Source organism: Lampris incognitus, chromosome 4, assembly GCF_029633865.1.
Source record: "Lampris incognitus isolate fLamInc1 chromosome 4, fLamInc1.hap2, whole genome shotgun sequence".
Taxonomy (NCBI): domain Eukaryota; kingdom Metazoa; phylum Chordata; class Actinopteri; order Lampriformes; family Lampridae; genus Lampris; species Lampris incognitus.
In genome coordinates this window covers 59,927,831-59,945,384 of record NC_079214.1, presented here as the reverse complement: position 1 = coordinate 59,945,384, position 17,554 = coordinate 59,927,831, and the positions used below count along the sequence as shown (strand labels likewise).

Below are 17,554 nucleotides of genomic sequence, written 5' to 3'. Positions count from 1 at the left end.
CCTTTTAACACCGCCACCCCCCCCGCCACCCCCCGAACCCCCTGAATTTGACTAAATTTAGAGATTTGTCCCTTGTCGTCTTGAGAAAAATTCTGCAACCCCCTCCGCCCCCCTCCACCCCCGGTGCCTTGACATCACCACATTCCCCCTCGTTGCTGCGAAGACGCCGTCGGTACAACCTGTTTACAGAACTCCATAACCCCGCTGGCCTGACAGTGAGAGAAGAGCGTGCACTTTTGATTAAACTACCGCAGCCATGTGTTTACTTCTGGTTAAGTGGAGGTCACAGGCATTTTTTTTTTTTCTTTCCTCCTTTCATTCCCCCCCTCCTCCCTCCCTCACCACCGCCGCCGCCGCCCGTCCCCCAACCCCCAAATAAATCTCCTTTCCGGCTAGGGGAGAAGAGGCTTAGGGCAAGAGGGAGCGAGGACCTCGCACTCGGTGGTCCCGGGTTGCCGGCGCGAGGAGAGCAGGAGCTAAGAAAATAAACTCTCCCTTCTGGCACGGAGGGTGGGCGATGCCACTCCGCGACAAGGGACGGCGCGGGCTCTGGTGAGTGTTACCGAACTGTCACTACTCACTAGACCCCCACCCTCACCCCCAACCCTGCTTTATCCCCCACCGCCCACTCGCCCTCTGTCCTCACTGCCCATCACCACCCCGGCCGTCCCTCGGAGTGGGCCGGGCAAACACGGACAGGGGTGGGGTCGGCGCCCGAGGCATTCCCTGCATTCCCGGCCGGGCTGTGAGGCGGCAAGGTACACACACACACACACGAAAACACTAGCAGACAACTACAGTCACAAACGCACACATGCATATGCCCGCAACTGACGACAATTTAAATGTTGATATTAATTCTGTCCATAAAAACCGAAGCAAAACTCGACCTAATTGCGTTAGGTCAAATTGACAGTGGGGTGCAGCTCTGGGTCTCTTTCAGCCTCCTCTGTTTACGTAAAACGCACACACGAACACACACACACACACACACACACACACACACACACACACACACACACAAATAAGCATATACAGCCATGCTGCTGCAATAGTGCAGGCCACCAGGCTCACGTCATTGTTGTCAGATTGAACAAGACACAGAGCTAATCTAAACCAGCTCCAGGCTGCACCTCGGAGTACTCTCCTTCTCTCTCCCTCCCTCTCTCTCTCCCTCCCTCCTCTCTCTCGCTCTCTCACACACATACACAGGTACACACACACACTCGCCTTCGCTCACTCGCAAAGATTCTTATCCTTCTCAGAAATGCAAACAAATCCATGTAATATATTTGTGTGTTTGTGTGCGTTGGAGAGAGCAGGGGGGGGGGGGGGAGAGGTACGGTAAAGACGGAGAGAAAGTGTGAGGACAGAGTGAAGGGGGGGGGGGACAGAAAAAAGGATACAGACCATAAGGGGGAGAGAGAGCGAGAAAGACACACACACACAGACACACACAGACACACACCCACACACACACACACACTCAGAACAGCTGCTTAATGTTTAACTGGAGCAGCTCTTAGTGGACTTTGGCGGGCCCTGACAAAATCCATTTTGTGATGGAGCTGTGATTACAGTGATAGGCCTGGAATTATGATGTTGGCTCTGTCGGACCCGCTCTGTTCACAGCTGTACAGTGTACCATCTCTTCCACACTCATCATCACCCCCGGCCCCCTCGCACACCGCCCAATCACAGCCAGGGGCGCTCGCCACCGCCGCCGCTCGTCCTCGGGACGCCGCCGAGCAGGTTGAACGCGAAACCCGGTCCGGGCGGGGAGTCGCCCCGCGACGCGGCGGGGTGCGATTCAGAGGTAGGGGTATATAACCTCAGCCCCCTCGCCCGACGTACAGCGCGGCGGCCATCTGGAGACGTTTTCCGATATTGTCTCTGTTGTGTGATGAAACTTCATCGTATTAGGGGTGATCAGTGGGATGAGGCTGACCTCCTGAACCCCGCTCCGCCAGAACACAAACCAAATGTGCCTTCAGCGCAAAGCTCTCCCGGAATAATTGGGCTCATTTGAGATACTCTGAGAAATCAACCCCAGATGCTGAGATACATTTTTCCACTGCTCCTCGTCCATCAGTTCAGATCTAATCTCCTCGGCGCTCTCTCACAGTTGGTTCGAAATGGCAAATACATGTTGGCAGCACGCACACACACACACACACAAGCACGCACGCACGCACGCACACACACGGACACACGCGCCGGCACGAGGAGCCATGTTGGTTTCGAGCCGCCAAGGCAGCGAAGAATGCTACGGTTTATATCGCTGTGGTTCTGTGTGTGTGTGTGTGTGTGTGTGTGTGGGTGTGGCACTCCTGTTGTGACTACTCTCTGTGTGCGACTTCAGATGCTTTACAATTCAAGCTTTTGTTGGGGGGGGGGATCAATATTGGCATTTAATAGTCCTGTTACCAGTTTTCTGTGTGGGGCATGTAGCATTTACACACACATTGTGTGTGTGTGTGTTTGTGTTTGTTAGAGTGTTGCTCTTTCTCCCTCTCTGCCAGCTTTGGGGTCGTTGGCAGGGCAGTTGCCATGATGTCCTCAGGGCTTCAGGGGAAGTTGGGAGGAGTTACACATGCATAGGCACACCCATAGACACGAATGCATACTCTCTCTCTCTCTCTCTCTCTCTCTCTCTCTCTCTCTCTCTCTCTCTCTCTCTCTCTCTCTCTCTCTCTCTCTCTCTCTTCTCTCTCTCTCTCTCTCTCTCTCTCTCTCTCTCTCTCTCTCTCCATGTCTCTCTCTCTCTCTCTCTCTCTCTCTCTCTCTCTCTCTCTCTCTCTCTCTCTCTCTCCATCTCTCTCTCTCATGTCTCTCTCTCTCTCTCTCTCTCTCTCTCTCTCTCTCTCTCTCTCTCTCTCTCTCTCTCTCTCTCTCTCTCTCTCTCTCTCTCTCTCTATCAAACTCACACAGTCTGTCTCTCTCAGACACACACACAGACACACTCCCACCCCCCCCTCTCTCTCTCTCTATCAAACTCACACAGTCTGTCTCTCTCAGACACACACAAACACACGCACACATACACATTTAAAGCCAACCCCAATCATACACCCACACACCCCACCCACCCACCCACCCACCCCACACACACACACACACACACACACACACACACACATACACACACACAGACACACACACACATACAAGGCTGTCTTTTTCAACATTCTCTTCCTCTCCGCCGAGGGTCTGGGTGTCCAGCAGGAGTGGAGCTCCCACCCCCCCCACCCCACCCCCCGCCTCAGCCCTCCCCTGTGCACTAAATGTTATCCTTTGGGCTCCTAATTGTCTGTAATTTGCTCGTTGAAAGAATCCCCAGCTTGTCTGGGCCGGTGACGTGGGGGTAACCAGAGAACCTCGGCGGGGGGAGGCGGAGGGGGAGGAAGAACGGCGGAGACCAGAGCCAGGGGAAGGAGGTGGATTAAGGGGAAGAACGTCAAGGTGAGGAGGAGGCGTAGAGGGGAGAAGCAAATCAGGCCCAATGGGTGAAAACAGTGGGAGTTGTGCATCGAGCATCCGTTTTAATTGTTTAGGGTCCTGTGTATGTTGTCCAGCAGGTCTCTCTCTCTCTCTCTCTCACGAACAGGTCCTCAAACGAAACGTCGCCTTCTTCCTGTCAAAGTGGTAACTAGCTAAACAAATTCATGCGGGCGGTAACACGGAGACGTAACTTTACGAGTCTGCAAAAAGCCGAAGATGTTTAACAGCAGTCCGAACCAAAAACCCCACGAAGGCAGAATCGCCACTTGACACAAGGAGCGAGATCTTTTCTCTTAAGAGTTTCGCTCGTTTAGGACCTTAAAGAAAAAGTGCATCTCCACACCGCAGTGGCAACCATGGCACGCCACCTCGGTCCATAGCTCAAGGGAGTGCACATAAGTCAGTCTGAATCCAGTGCAATACACCGTCTTCCATGTGCGCGCACACACACACACACACACACACACACACACACACACGCACACACTGAGAACCTTCTCTGATCAGAGCATAGTGTGGTCTTGTGGACAGGATGTAAGGTCTTGATTGTTTGCTTTAATTTCCTGTGGTAAGGGATGATGAGTGCCTGCTTGCCTGCCAGCCAGCTCTGCTCCCCTGTCTTTCCCAGACACTTCAAATGCCGCTTTCCTTTTTCTTTCCTTTTTTTTAGAGCGCCAGAAAAAGCGGGGCAAAGACCAGACGTATGCCGTCCCCATAGATAAGTATTCGTGGGAGGAGATCGTGCCGATACGTCGCCTAGCGAGTGTCCTTAACGTCCCCCCTCGAGAAATATCTCGGCAACTCCGGCCCGCCAGCGCCTCCGCCCTTGTGATCTGGTGGTGTGGAAAAGGTAAAATGGCCCGTCGCAGCTCTGTTTAAGCATACAGTTGATTGCTGTGAGATTACGCTGCTCCCATTCACCTAGAGGTCACATTCGGTATGTTTGACAGCTGGAATCACAAGCAAATTGTGTCATTTCTGCTAGTTGCAGATATACGTAGGTATGTGTGTGTGTGTGTGTATGTGTCCCAGATATATTTAGTCAGCCAGCAGCTTGTCCGCTACAATAAAGCGACAGTATTTCATGTATTATCGGGGTTGTTGGTTTCTAAAGCTTGTCACACTGCAAGAAAAGCGTATCAAGGTATTTTGCTTTAATTCTCATAAAGCTCATTTCAACACATTTGCAGTAAAATCACACTCCACTGGTAGCTAATATTGCTTTTTTTTTGAAGAGAGGGCACTTATAAGGCTGGTTATAAACTTTGTTTGGGGGGGGGATTCCCCTCCTCCTCCCTTTTTTCTCCCCAGTTGTACCCATCCCAATTATCCCTGCCAATCCGGGAAGGGCTGCAGACTACCACGTGCCTCCTCCAATACATGTGGAGTCGCCAGCCGCTTCTTTTCACCTGACAGTGAGGGGTTTCGCCAGGGGGACGTAGCGCATGGGAGGATCATAATCCCCAGCCCCCAGCCCCCGAACTGGCGCCCCGACCGACCAGAGGAGGCGCTAGCGCAGCGCCCAGGACACATACCCACCTCCGGCTTCCCACCCGCAGACACGGCTGAGTCTGTAGGGACGCCCGACCAAGCCGGAGGCAACATGGGGAGTCGAACTGGCCATCCCCTTGTCGGTAGGCAACAGAATCGGTCTTTCGGTCGTGACGTCACAATGCCTCTGATCCTTGGAAGATGGCGCCCGGCGTCGCGTTGCCCTTGGAAACGGTCCAAGTTTCCAAGGGCAACACGACGCCGGGCGCCATCTTCCAAGGATCAGAGGCATTGTTTACATTTGCATAAACGTTACCTAGCTAACATTAACGCTATGCTAATTAATCGTTCGTATCATAGCGAGCTAAATCGATCATAGCTAACTCAAGTCGTATCCAAGTACAACGTTAGCCAACGTTATCATCATCCATCTAACGCAGGTAGACAATCAGTTTAACAGTTGTGAGACTGTACGGATAACGTTAGCTAATGTTATGTGTGTGTGTGTGAGAAAGGAAAGCCTACCTTTGTGAAAATGCAAAGAACACACTAACAGGGTTATAAAGAATTTTAACTAAACAGGGAAACGAACCGTTAAATTAGACTTGATTTCAGATCATCTGTTGTGTGTACTGCAATATGTTGCAATGCAACGGTGTATTGCTTTCCCTGCAAAACAAGCCCAGTGTGAGGTATTTTATCTAGTCTTGAGTTTCACGATGCTTAATTCCAGATATCGCCGGTCAGGTTTTCTCATCGCATTCGCAGATGACGTTGCTCTGTTCGAAGAAGTGTACCTGTTTCCAGACTCGGGGGGGGGGGGAAGAAACATTATCTCAAATGTCTTGCGTCAGTGTTTCTTTCCCGGTCAGTATAACTCGCATCATGAAACAAGCACACTTTCTGGAAACGAGCAATAGTCTCGGCGAGTGGCGTAAGAACGTTTTACGAGCAACATCTTAACACAACCACGATGAGACGTGTAGCGAGATAGATTCCTGTCATAAGCTTGGCTTTAAAGTGTTTCTCAACCGGGGGTCCGCGGACCCCTAGTGGTCCGTGGTGTAATAGCAAGGGGTCCGTGAAAATAAAATATCTTTTAAAAAAAAGATCCTATGACATTTATAGAAATAGGATTATTTTACTCAAATGTGACTGAGACCTTTATCTACCTAAACTATAAAGGGTAACAGGACTTTTTTCTCTAATTACATCTGTTTCACAAGTGTAATTTATTGTATTTTAATAAGAGATCTCGCTCCCGTTTGCATTGTTAAAAGTTACTGCGTAAAAATTCTGTTGTTACATATATCTGAAAGTTACTGAATACATATTCTGTTTTGTTACATATATCTGAAAGTTACTACATAAGAATTCTGTTTTGTTACCTATATCTAAGTTTCAACTGAAAGCTCTTATTTTTGCCCCAAAGAGTGAATAAATGCTATAATGCAATTTAAAATGCAGTTTCTACTATTTCTATCCAATTGCAACCCCCCTCCCCCAAGATCAGGTGGAGGGGTCCTCAGGGTAGATCAAAAATACGCAGGGGGTCCAGGACCCCAAAAAGGTTGAGAACCACTGGTGTAGAAAATTAACGGTTCCTCGTTTCACCAGGACAAATGAGTCGGGACGGATCTGCTCTGATAACACTGGGCAACAGATTGGGTTTTTTTTTTTTTCAAACATTTTGCTCCCTGACAAAAAAAAAAGGAGCGGTTATGCTGGACAGTGTCAAGCTGAAGACAAAAATCATTTCAGATTTGCTGTATCACGTGGGAAGTTGGAGAAACGTGAAAATAACTTTTATCGAATTTAACATGTTCGGTCGCATAATGATGCTGACTCGTTGTGTTAGTTCAGCTGAGCTCTAGATGTTGTGCAGCTGATTTTCGTGTGTACTCAGCATCCGGTGCCTCTCGTGTCAGTGTCCAGTTAGCTGTGTAGCTGTAGTTTTAGTATACCTACCTCTTTCGTTGGATTTGCAGAACGTAAGCTTGAGTACACCACCTTGCACTTTTAAACTTCTTGAGGGCGTCCGGGCGGCGTGGTGGTCTATTCCGTTGCCTAGCAACACGAGGATCGCCAGTTCGACTCCCTGGTGTTACCTTCGGCTTGGCAGGGCGTCCCTACAGACACAATTGGTCGTGTCTGCAGGTGGGGAGCCGGACGTGGGTATGTGTCCTGGTCGCTGCACTAGCGCCTCCTCTGGTGGGTTGGGGCGCCTGTAGGGGGGGGAGGGGGAACTGGGGGGGAATAGCGTGATCCTCCCACGCGCTACGTCCCCCTGGTGAAACTCCTCACTGTCAGGTGAAAAGAAGCGGCTGGCGACTCCACATGTATGGGAGGAGGCATGCGGTGGTCTGCAGCCCTCCCCGGATCGGCAGAGGGGGGTGGAGCAGCGACCGGGACGGCTCGGAAGAGTGGGGTAATTGGCCAGGTGCAATTGGGGAGAAAAAGGGGGGAAGCTACTCCAAAAAAGAAAAAAAAAATTCTTGAAGACTTTTTGAGTTCACTTTGAGTATTTGTGCGAGTCAGGTAAAAGTATACAAATGTACTTTCCGTACACTTTCAGTCCACTCAGCAGCACACTTCTATCAGCTGACACCTACGCCCACTCCATGTGTAGGAGAAACACAATACTATACTCACAACAACATTTTAGTCCCCTAATGTTGTATTTCATCGTACTAAGTATACTTTAGAAAATATACTTCTGAGTATTTTGGGGAAGGCGTTGTGATGAGGATGGCAGTAAATGTGGGGATGTTTCTGTGGCGGGTCCCCGCCATGTTCTGGTCCAGTGTTATGAAGCGGATCTGGTTTACAGTTTACATCTATCTGCCTGTTTGTCTGCCTCTCGGTACGCTTTCTGACGCGGACCACCCAGGAGAGTGGCATCGGTCGCTCTGTTTCTGTCACTCCCTCCTCCTCTCCCTCGCGTCTTCCCTGCTCGAGCTTTAGTTTCTCCTCCTTTCTTTTTCTCCACTGCCACCTCGTTGTCGCTCTCTCTTTCTCTGTCTTTTACTTGTTCCTCCTGGGCCCTGTCCTTACACAGTTGTTCTGTCTTTCTCTCTAACACACACACACTGCTGCCTTTTCCCAAGACTTTCCACATCAGAACTCACAATGATCTCTACCTCGTCTACACCCAATTATGCTCTCTCTCTCTCTCTCTCTCTCTCTCTCTCTCTCTCTCTCTCTCTCTCTCTCTCTCTCTCTCTCTCTCTCGCTCGTTCTTGCTCTCTGCCAGTCGTATTAATATATTTTAAAAACTTGACACTGCCAGGTGGATTTTAGAAAGAAAGAAACAAAGCCCCTTTATTTTTCTCATTGTAGAGTTGTTCAGTTACAATGACATGTGTTCTCTGCATCCTACCGTATAGGAGCAGTGGGCAGCTGCAGCACCCGGGGACCAACTGCAGTTCTTCTTTCCATCGTCTTGCTCAGGGGCGCAGACAGGAGTAGTAACCCTAACATGCATGTCTTTTCGACATGCAGTTCTTAGTAAGCTGTATAAAAAGATGGACGTAGCACCTGTGATGTCACCCGTTGGTTTCTGGAGGGGCATTATGAAGCCTGAAATTTGGCTTTATACTCACTGCCATCTAGTCAGGTGTCGGAGCCATAAAAATCCAAATTTGGGCAACGGGTGGAGCGTGGGTGGGGCTGGGGTGAAACCTTGGCAGCAGACAGGTCAACAGACCTGTCTATCAAGACAGACACACCTCAACATGCCACTATATTTAATCCTTAATATCTTGTTAAATGAACAATAGATCCATTATCTGAACCATTTATGCTGCTCTCAGGGATGATGGAGCCTATTCCAGCAGTCATTGGGTGGCAGGCGGGGAGACATTGTGGACAGGCCATCACAGGGCTGACACACACACACACACACACACACACACACACACACACACACACACACACACACACACACACACACACACACACACACACCTAGGGACAACTTAGTATGGCCGATTCACCTGACCTACATGTCTTTGGACTGTGGGAGGAAACCGGAGCCCCCGGAGGAAACCCACGCAGACACAGGGAGAACATGCAAACTCCACACAGAGGACTACACAGGACAACCCCCTAGGTTGGACTACCTACCCCGGGGCTCGAACCCAGGACCTTCTTGCTGTGAGGCGACCGCACTAACCGCTGAACCACCATGCCGCCCTTTGGTGAACTTAAAAAAAGTAAACTATGAATGGGAATATACCTCAATTAGATTTTACTCAGAAGATTTCTAGGGGGAGGGCACTAATTGTGGCACACATATTTTTGAGGAAAATATTTCCTTTATAAGATTTTTTTTCAAATTCAAATGGCTTTATTGGCATGATGTAACACAGTACATATTGCTAATAAAAAAGCTGGTCCCATAATGATGAATGATTCCTCTAAGAGGAAACATGGACAGGGAGAACAGGAGGGGCTCCAGTATGCTGCCTTGAGGGATGCAATAATCTGATATCATATCTTTCTTTGACAAGTACATTTCCATCAAGCATTTAGCACATAAACTCTTAAGCAAAAGCCAACTTGAGAAAGTGTAAAAACTTTTTTTTGATATTGAGAATGTTTTAGCAAATTTTGACGGTTCCATCCGGCTTTTCTTATGCAATACCTAATAATGCGTATAAAATGCTTTGATGGAAACATGTCTTCTCTCTCTCACTGTCCCTCTCCTTCTCCACCCCCACTCTCTCTCTCTCTCTCTCTCTCTCTCTCTCTCTCTCTCTCTCTCTCTGGTGAGTGTAGGATGTTTAATAGCAGGCTGAGAGCTGGGAGAGTGGTGTCTTTTGGCAGGAACAGAGCCCTGTCCCATTCTGCCCTCTCCTGTCTTAACACACAAGCCGCTGTTTACACACAGGGGTCATGGACTCTGAGCTGCAGATACCGCTCATATCTCTCCGCGGCCCCCCGGGGACAGACCATAATAGCTCGGCTCCCTGCTACCATGGCAATTCTTGGCACGGAAGGATGAGTCATTGCTTCGCTGTGGTGAAATCCAGAGCTTTTCTTTGTTTTCACGATGGAAATTTGACAAAGTTTGCGTCACTTTGTGTAAACGCCGCAACGTATTGCAATGAACAACCTTGTCAAGCTGCTCGGTCAGCATCTATAATGCCGTTGAGTGCAGAGAGTAAACTGTCCAGAGTTTTCCGGGCAGGTAGAAGTTACCTGTTTGTACAGGATGGGGTGTTCTACATGCATTTATTTGTTGTTTTGGTATGAATGCCATGTTGATTCATTGGGCGATTGGAAAAAAGACCCAGCGCACTAATAATTTCATATTACCAGCTTTATAATACAGCCTGGTTTCTCTTTCAAATGCAGAAAATCTGGTGTCCCACTGCAACAATGGGGTATCTAACAAGCCTTGGACAGTATGTGACAGTCCTAAGATCACAAAATGCACACAGAATTTTCCCCATATTGAATGCACTGCAAAAATGCATTCAGTGTGGGGAAAATAGGTATATTCACACAGACTACATGCACACACCACACCAGACACACCTTTTCTCACACACACAAATACACACAAAGCAATAGTCCTACAAAACGAATGCTACAGATCAGAGCTGGTGTTGGGCCCATGGTTGTAGGACGAACAGCGCCAGTAGAAACAAAGAGATGTTGTGTTTGGACCAATTTCCCTATCTCCGCCTGTGATAGAGCTGGATGGGTGAGGGAAGTTAGGTTGAAGTCCTAATTGGACACTGACGAATATAGCAAAAGGTTTGTGCGCCAAGCCCCCTGTGAGGTCATTTTGATTAGCTCTGTGCTTTACTTAACTGTCCAGATGTGAATTGTGCATAAGCAAGTGTATGTCTAAGAACACACTTGCCAAAAGACATACACACGCGTAAATAATCAATGCTTACTTTGGCTTGGACAGTTTTCGATCAGATGTTTTGCATGTTACCGAAAAAGATGGAGCTGGTGCCACATTATTGATTGGTTTAGAAATTGGTTTGAAATTCAGGGTGGTGTTGGTGACATTAGTGGACGGATGAGTTAACGTTTGCTTTGCGAGTGTGCGTGTGGTTATTTGTATTTCATGAGAAATCCACAGATTGCTCATAGACTTTTTCAGCACATGTGGCGGAGCTGAAAAAACAATATTAAATTCAGAGCTGTATGATACAATTCTGCTTTTTTTTTTTTGAGCAGTTTTAGATAATTGTTTCAATAAGAAAGAGAGGGGGAGTAGATGGGGGGGGTATGAAGACTGAGAAGGGAGCGGGAGAAGAGAGAGTTCCCTGCAAGATCTCCACTTGTTAGCGCGTCACTGGCAATCTAATCAGGCTCCGGAGACGAAAGGAGGTAAGAGAGGAGCTCCTAATTGCTCATTTGTTCTGTATCTCCAACCACTCAGCAGCACTAACAGGCCCCAGTCTCAGCCCCTCCAGCTTGCCCAGGCTCCAGCTAACTGCATGCACACACGCACATGCCCACACAGTAGATGTTTACTTGTAATCATGGCATTTAGTTACAATAATCTATTTCCTTATGTACATGACATGGAAAATACAAATCATCGTCGACGAGGGACTGTGGCCCAAGATTGAATTTCACTGTGTGAGTTCTCCATGTCTTTCTGTCCCAACAGTCTGTATATTCCAAAATAGCTTGTATAATAAATGGGATGCTCCCCACTGGTTGGTCTGCACAAAATCCTTCTTTTTTTCTTTTTTTTTTAAACCAGTCTCTCTCATTGTCATTGGAACAGGCCTGTTGTTCCTCGCTGCAAGAGATGAACCGATCCTTCTGCTTCACTGAAAGACTTGACTGTTGTTGGGTTAGGGCCATTATGGCTGTTTTAAATCAGCGAGACCCTAACTCAATTCAGTTTGGCCTGGCAGGTTGGTTGGATAGGGGCATTTGGAAAAAGCCTATATAGGATTGGTACAGAGACTACACTGTCAAAACTAAAAGTGCCTCGAATATCCAATAGGAAACCCAAAGAACTTCAAAATGGATTTTAAGGTGCTTCAAGAACCACTTTACACATGATGAGGTTACTCAAATATGCAATCGAGTACTCTCAGAGAACTTAAGATTACATCAAGTAACCTTTCCATAGGATGAGGTTCCTGCAAGAACCATTAACAACCTACTATAAGCTCCTGCAGGAACCTCAGAACACCATCGTGGGTTCCAGAAGAGCTTCTCTTCAGCTCACAACTTCTGGAGGCACCCTTTCTAATTTGAGAGTCCTTGAGCACCCGCAGGGTTCCTAGAAGAACCCGGTGTCTACAAGAGTTCTGTTAAGAACCCTGGACTTTGCTAGGGTTCCCCAATGGGCCCTTTTACTTGCGACAGCTCCTGGAAGAACTGAGGTTTCTGTGGTCATATTCGTGACTGCATTGGTCTACTGCAGTGTTTTCCTTGGAAAGGAAATTGCACCAAAATTAAAATAATAAGCTAAAAGAATGGCAGTGATTTTTTTATTTTTTTTTACATCTCAGATTATTTAACGCTACATCATTGTGGTTGCGACGGATAAAAACGTGTCATTTTGAGATGATTTGCTGTAGGGCAAAATGAGTCAATCAGGAAAATTAAACTGTGCGCAGATAGGCCTATACAGTATCGCATGAAATTAGGAACGTAGTAGTTTAAGTCAAAATAGAAAGGGTACACTGACGAATATATATAAACATCTTTTGTCTTTTATCTAGCTAGGCCTATGTCTTTTTTCACATAATGACAGACGGAGTACCCCTCTTCATTTCACTGCATGTTTTACTTTATTTCTGTGCATGTGACAAATAAAGTACTTGAACTTGAAAACATGCATATACAGGGTTCAACATTAACTTCTTTTCTTTTTTTTTGCCACCGGCTGGGCCGGTGACTGTGATGGGGGGGGAGAGAAGAGAGAAATCAGGTTCCTCCTGGCTCATTCAACATAACTGCTTGTGCTCAAAACACTGCGAGATTAATGTATTCGTGGTTTATCAGATCTAATATTAATTGCTGTTTTTAAGGAAAAAGGTGCTTATTTGGGCTTTCAAAAAAAGGAACCAAGTTGCTTGTTTTGGACCTCCTTTGACAGCCAGGGTTGTTTTATAGTCCCTAATCACGTTTACTTCTACACATTCGTAGGAGTCACGGTTAACGCAGGAATCCTTGCCCTGCCCCACCTGCTTCACGAGGATCCTAGAGGAGTCTACGTGATTGATGAAGTAAGCTGATTCTGAGTCGGTGCTATATCTCTATCAGCTGACCGGCTAATGGAGCAGTATGACGAATGGTGTTGTTGTGGGTTGTGTTGTTAACCCCTCACTCGGCGTAGCAGAAAAACATGCTATCATAGGCCAGGAGCCAGGTCCAGCTCTCGGGATGTTATTTGCTACCATTTTTTTTCCCACATTTATTTCCTGTTAGCATATACCTTGGGTAATCACATGTTGATCATGAGCACCCCAGAACATGAAATACATGTAAAGCATGTAATGTGTAGTCCCACACAAAGTAGCAAGCTAGCTTGTAGTTGTTCGTGTTGTTTGGCAACAGTTCAGTCACTTGTAATGGAACTATTTGTGTCGGCGGAGCTGATGTGTGTAACGTCATGAAGACATTTTTTTTTTCCTTTGTGTCCCAGAAAGTTGGATCAGTTCATCAGACACAAGGTTTTTTGTTTTTTTCTCCCCCCCCCCTTTTCTCCCCAGTTGTACTTGGCCAATTACCCTGTTTTCCGAGCCTTCCCAGTTGCTGCGCCATCTCCTCTCCTGATCCGGGGAGGGCCGCAGACTACCACATGCCACCTCCGATACATGGAGTTGCAAGCCGCTTCTTTTCACCTGACAGTGAGGAGTTTCACCAGGGGGACGTAGCGCATGGGAGGATCACGCTATTCCCCCAGTTCCCCCTCCCCCCCGAACAGGCGCCCTGACCGACCAGAGGAGGCGCTAGTGCAGCGAGCAGGACACATACCCACGTCCGGCTCCCCACCCGCAGACACGGCCAATTGTGTCTGTAGGGACGCTTGACCAAGCCAGACATAACATGGGATTCGAACCGGCGATCCCCATGTTGGTAGGCAACGGAATAGACCGCTACACTACCCAGATGCCGCGATGCAACGTTTATTGAGAGAAACGTTTCATCACTCATCTAAGTGACCTCTTCAGTCTCAAGTGACTGCAGGTACTCCCACCCTTATAAACGGCACAGTCGCATAACGACCGAAACCAGCGGCCAGTTTCCTATGCAGATTGCTGTGACCATTAACTAGAGTTACAACGGCCACGAGTATCTCAATATCTCGATAACAAAGCTCATTTTCTCACGACAACAGGTTCAACCATCTTGTTATCTCGAGAAAACCAAAGGGTGATTTCTCCAAATTATTGCCATCTATTAGTCACTTTCATAAAGTTAACTTGTAAGAACATTCTAAATTTATTTTTATTGAGAAATATTTCCCCCAACTGCCTGTACGGGGCCCAACACCGACAATGGTGGTAAGTGGAAACCCGTTTGGAGAAGGCAGCGTTGCTGTCCATCTCGACGACGACTACCTGCGTGCAGAAGAACCTGCCGACATCACCGTGGCTACGAGCATAATTATGGGTTGTCTACTTCCTTTTCAGCTTTTAAGTGTGCAAAACCCATAAAGGGTACATGAACTGTTCCTTCAGACCTTGTCGGGCATTCGTGAGGGTAGCATCAGGCCCCCTTCAGCTGTTCTGCGACTGCTGAACTACCAAGAAAGGCCCATCCAACGTCAGTGATGCAAAGAGCATCATTGTGTTCACCCTGCGTGTTCCCGTAGTTGTTGTTTTTCGATTTCTCTTGTAATGTGAAGTACTTTAACGCGAAGCACTTATTGCTGAGTACCGAACATTTGCATGAAAGTGTGCTGAAACCAGTTTTAGAGTTCAAAGTACCAAAGGTGCTGGGACATTGGTGCTCTATTACTCGTATTTTTGTTGTATTTTCTTTTTATTGAGGTTCTCTTGCGCTTTTGTGGTTCCCCAATATGCATTTTAATGAGTAATCTGTTTATTGTTTGTCGATGAACTGATTCATAATTTCATCTATAAAATGCAAAAATGTCTTCAGATTGCTTCCCGACGAGCACCTACCCCCCCCCAAAAAAGGTTTCATTTTATAGCTTCATCAATCCGAGAAAAGCAAGTAATTCTTAGCATTTGTGAAGCTGTAACAAGCAAATGTATTTTTACTTGATAAAGCACTTAATTAAATACTTCACTATAAAAATAAAAATAAAACTGTGGATTTCCGTGTTGGCTGTGAAATGACTCATCTGCCAGTGGCGACTGCCAGGAAAAAGTCATCAAATGCTTTTCAGATTTTAAAGTAATTTGCAAATTCTAGTCTTGTTTATTTATTGTTTATTTATTTGTTTGTTCATTGCGCATTTACTTTTTGTAAATTGTTAATTATTTATTTCCATCCATTATCCGAACTGCTTATCCTGCTCTCAGGGTCCCCGTGACCCTGAGAGCAGGATTATATTTTTATAATGCTCATTATTAATTTGATTCTTCATTAAATTCCTAATATATGAATAATAATAATTCATCATAATCCTCGAATTAAATTTAGCTTGGTTTTGTAATCTTTTGGTTCAGCAGTTGTAGTAGCTCCAGCAGTAGCAATAATAGGCCTCAAACACCCAAATGAGCTGAAATTCCTTGAGGAACCTCAGATGGTTAGGAGATGGTGCTTTGAAGCACCCAAAGTGGTTCCAGACCATGCTGGAAAAGCAGGTTCCTCAAAGAACATGATAAACTACCCCATGTTCCTCAGAGAGCTGCTGTGTCTAAAAGGGTTCCTGGAGGATCCAAAGAGGTTCTGCCAGTGTGCCAAACCGAGGAACCCTCAAAGGAGCCTCGAGTATCCTTTAATCTCCAGGACAGGAATTTAGACGATCACAGACTAGAATTAAAATAAAACCTATTAAAAACACCATATTTGATACCTTGTCCTGCAGGCGTTTTCTTAGCAACAGCCGCTCGATGTATAAGCGTTGTGTAATTGCTCCGCACTGTATATGCTATTTTTGGTTGTTGCTGGTGGGGTCCACCATTCCCGACAAGTATTGAAATGCAATGTGTGCGTGCACTGGAAATCCACCGAGTCTGCCATGAATAACAAGAAGGGGAAGAAAGGGTTGAATGCAGAGGAGCAAGTGATGGACGCTGAATATAAAGCTAAATATTGTCTGATGTTCAGCTGTGTCTGATTAGATGTTAGATATGGCTTGTTGTGTTGCTCAGAGGACCTTATCGATCAGTCCTCTTTCTCCAAAATACGCAGGCTACCGTTGGATTGCACTATCTTCTTAATGTGTTCTGACTGCTATAGTGTACAGCCGAGCAAACCGTGCCAGTGTCACAGCAAAATCTGTGACCCCTGAAAATCGTGACCTCCGTGTCAGGATTACGTCTGTTTCAAACTCTGAACTAAAGACCAGATAATGTCAAGTTACGGACATTACGAAATGGACCACTTTAACATCAGCGTATAGGTTTCAAAGCTGCCTCATTTTTTCCTCTCAAAATCTCCTTCAGTCAGTCAGTCAGTCAGTTACTCCCTCCTTCCCCTGCACCCCCTCTTCCTTTCTTTTCTTTCTTGCTTTCTCACTTTTTTCTTTCTTGCTTTTGTTCTTGTTTTCTTGCTTACTTGCTTTCTTTCTTGTTTTCTTTTTTGCTTTCGTTGTGTTTTCTTTCTTGCTTCCTTTCTTTCTTCCTTGTTTTCTTGTTTTCTTTCTTGCTTTTGTTCTTGTTTTCTTGCTTACTTGCTTTCTTTCTTGTTTTCTTTTTTGCTTTCGTTGTGTTTTCTTTCTTGCTTCCTTTCTTTCTTCCTTGTTTTCTTGTTTTCTTTCTTGCTTTTGTTCTTGTTTTCTTGCTTACTTGCTTTATTTCTTGTTTTCTTTTTTGCTTTCGTTGTGTTTTCTTTCTTGCTTCCTTTCTTTCTTCCTTGTTTTCTTGTTTTCTTTCTTGCTTTTGTTCTTGTTTTCTTGCTTACTTGCTTTATTTCTTGCTTTCTTGTTTTCTTGCTTTCATTTTGTTTTCTTTCTTGCTTTCTTTCTTTCTTCCTTTCTTTCTTTCTTTCTTGCTTCCTTTCTTTCTTGCTTCCTTTCTTTCTTGCTTGCTTACTTGCTTTCTTTCTTGTTTTCTTTCTTGCTTTCGTTGTGTTTTCTTGCTTGCTTGCTTCCTTCCTTCCTTTCTTTCTTTCTTTCTTTCTTCCTTGTTTTCTTGTTTTCTTTCTTGCTTCCTTTCTTTTTCTTTCTTGCTTTTGTTCTTGTTTTCTTGCTTACTTGCTTTATTTCTTGCTTTCTTGTTTTCTTGCTTTCATTCTGTTTTCTTTCTTGCTTCCTCTCTTTCTTGCTTGCTTACTTGCTTTCTTTCTTGCTTCCTTTCTTTCTTCCTTGTTTTCTTGTTTTCTTGCTTGCTTTCTTCCTTCCTTCCTTTCCTTCTTTCTTGCTTCCTTTCTTTCTTCCTTGTTTTCTTGTTTTCTTTCTTGCTTTCTTTCTTGTTTTCTTTCTAGCTTTTGTTTC

The 17,554-nt window shown here is 46.2% G+C and overlaps 1 protein-coding gene and 1 long non-coding RNA gene across 2 annotated transcripts in view; one reads left to right on the top strand and one right to left on the bottom strand.

Moving 5' to 3' along the window:
* Window positions 1–534: 534 nt before the first annotated feature.
* Window positions 535–13,723, top strand: LOC130111122 (uncharacterized). Its single transcript, XR_008810144.1, has 4 exons — window positions 535–552; window positions 4,172–4,351; window positions 13,129–13,208; window positions 13,695–13,723. It is a non-coding gene; the product is annotated as an uncharacterized LOC130111122 (long non-coding RNA).
* Window positions 13,724–17,319: 3,596 nt separating this feature from the next.
* The window catches only part of LOC130112093 (uncharacterized), a gene marked incomplete at its 5' end in the record, with an annotated part of 18,072 nt that continues 17,837 nt past the window's right edge, over window positions 17,320–17,554 (bottom strand). The window contains one exon of the mRNA XM_056279390.1: window positions 17,320–17,427. Coding sequence (XP_056135365.1) covers window positions 17,320–17,427 — 108 coding nt within the window. The remainder of the gene's footprint in view (window positions 17,428–17,554) is intronic.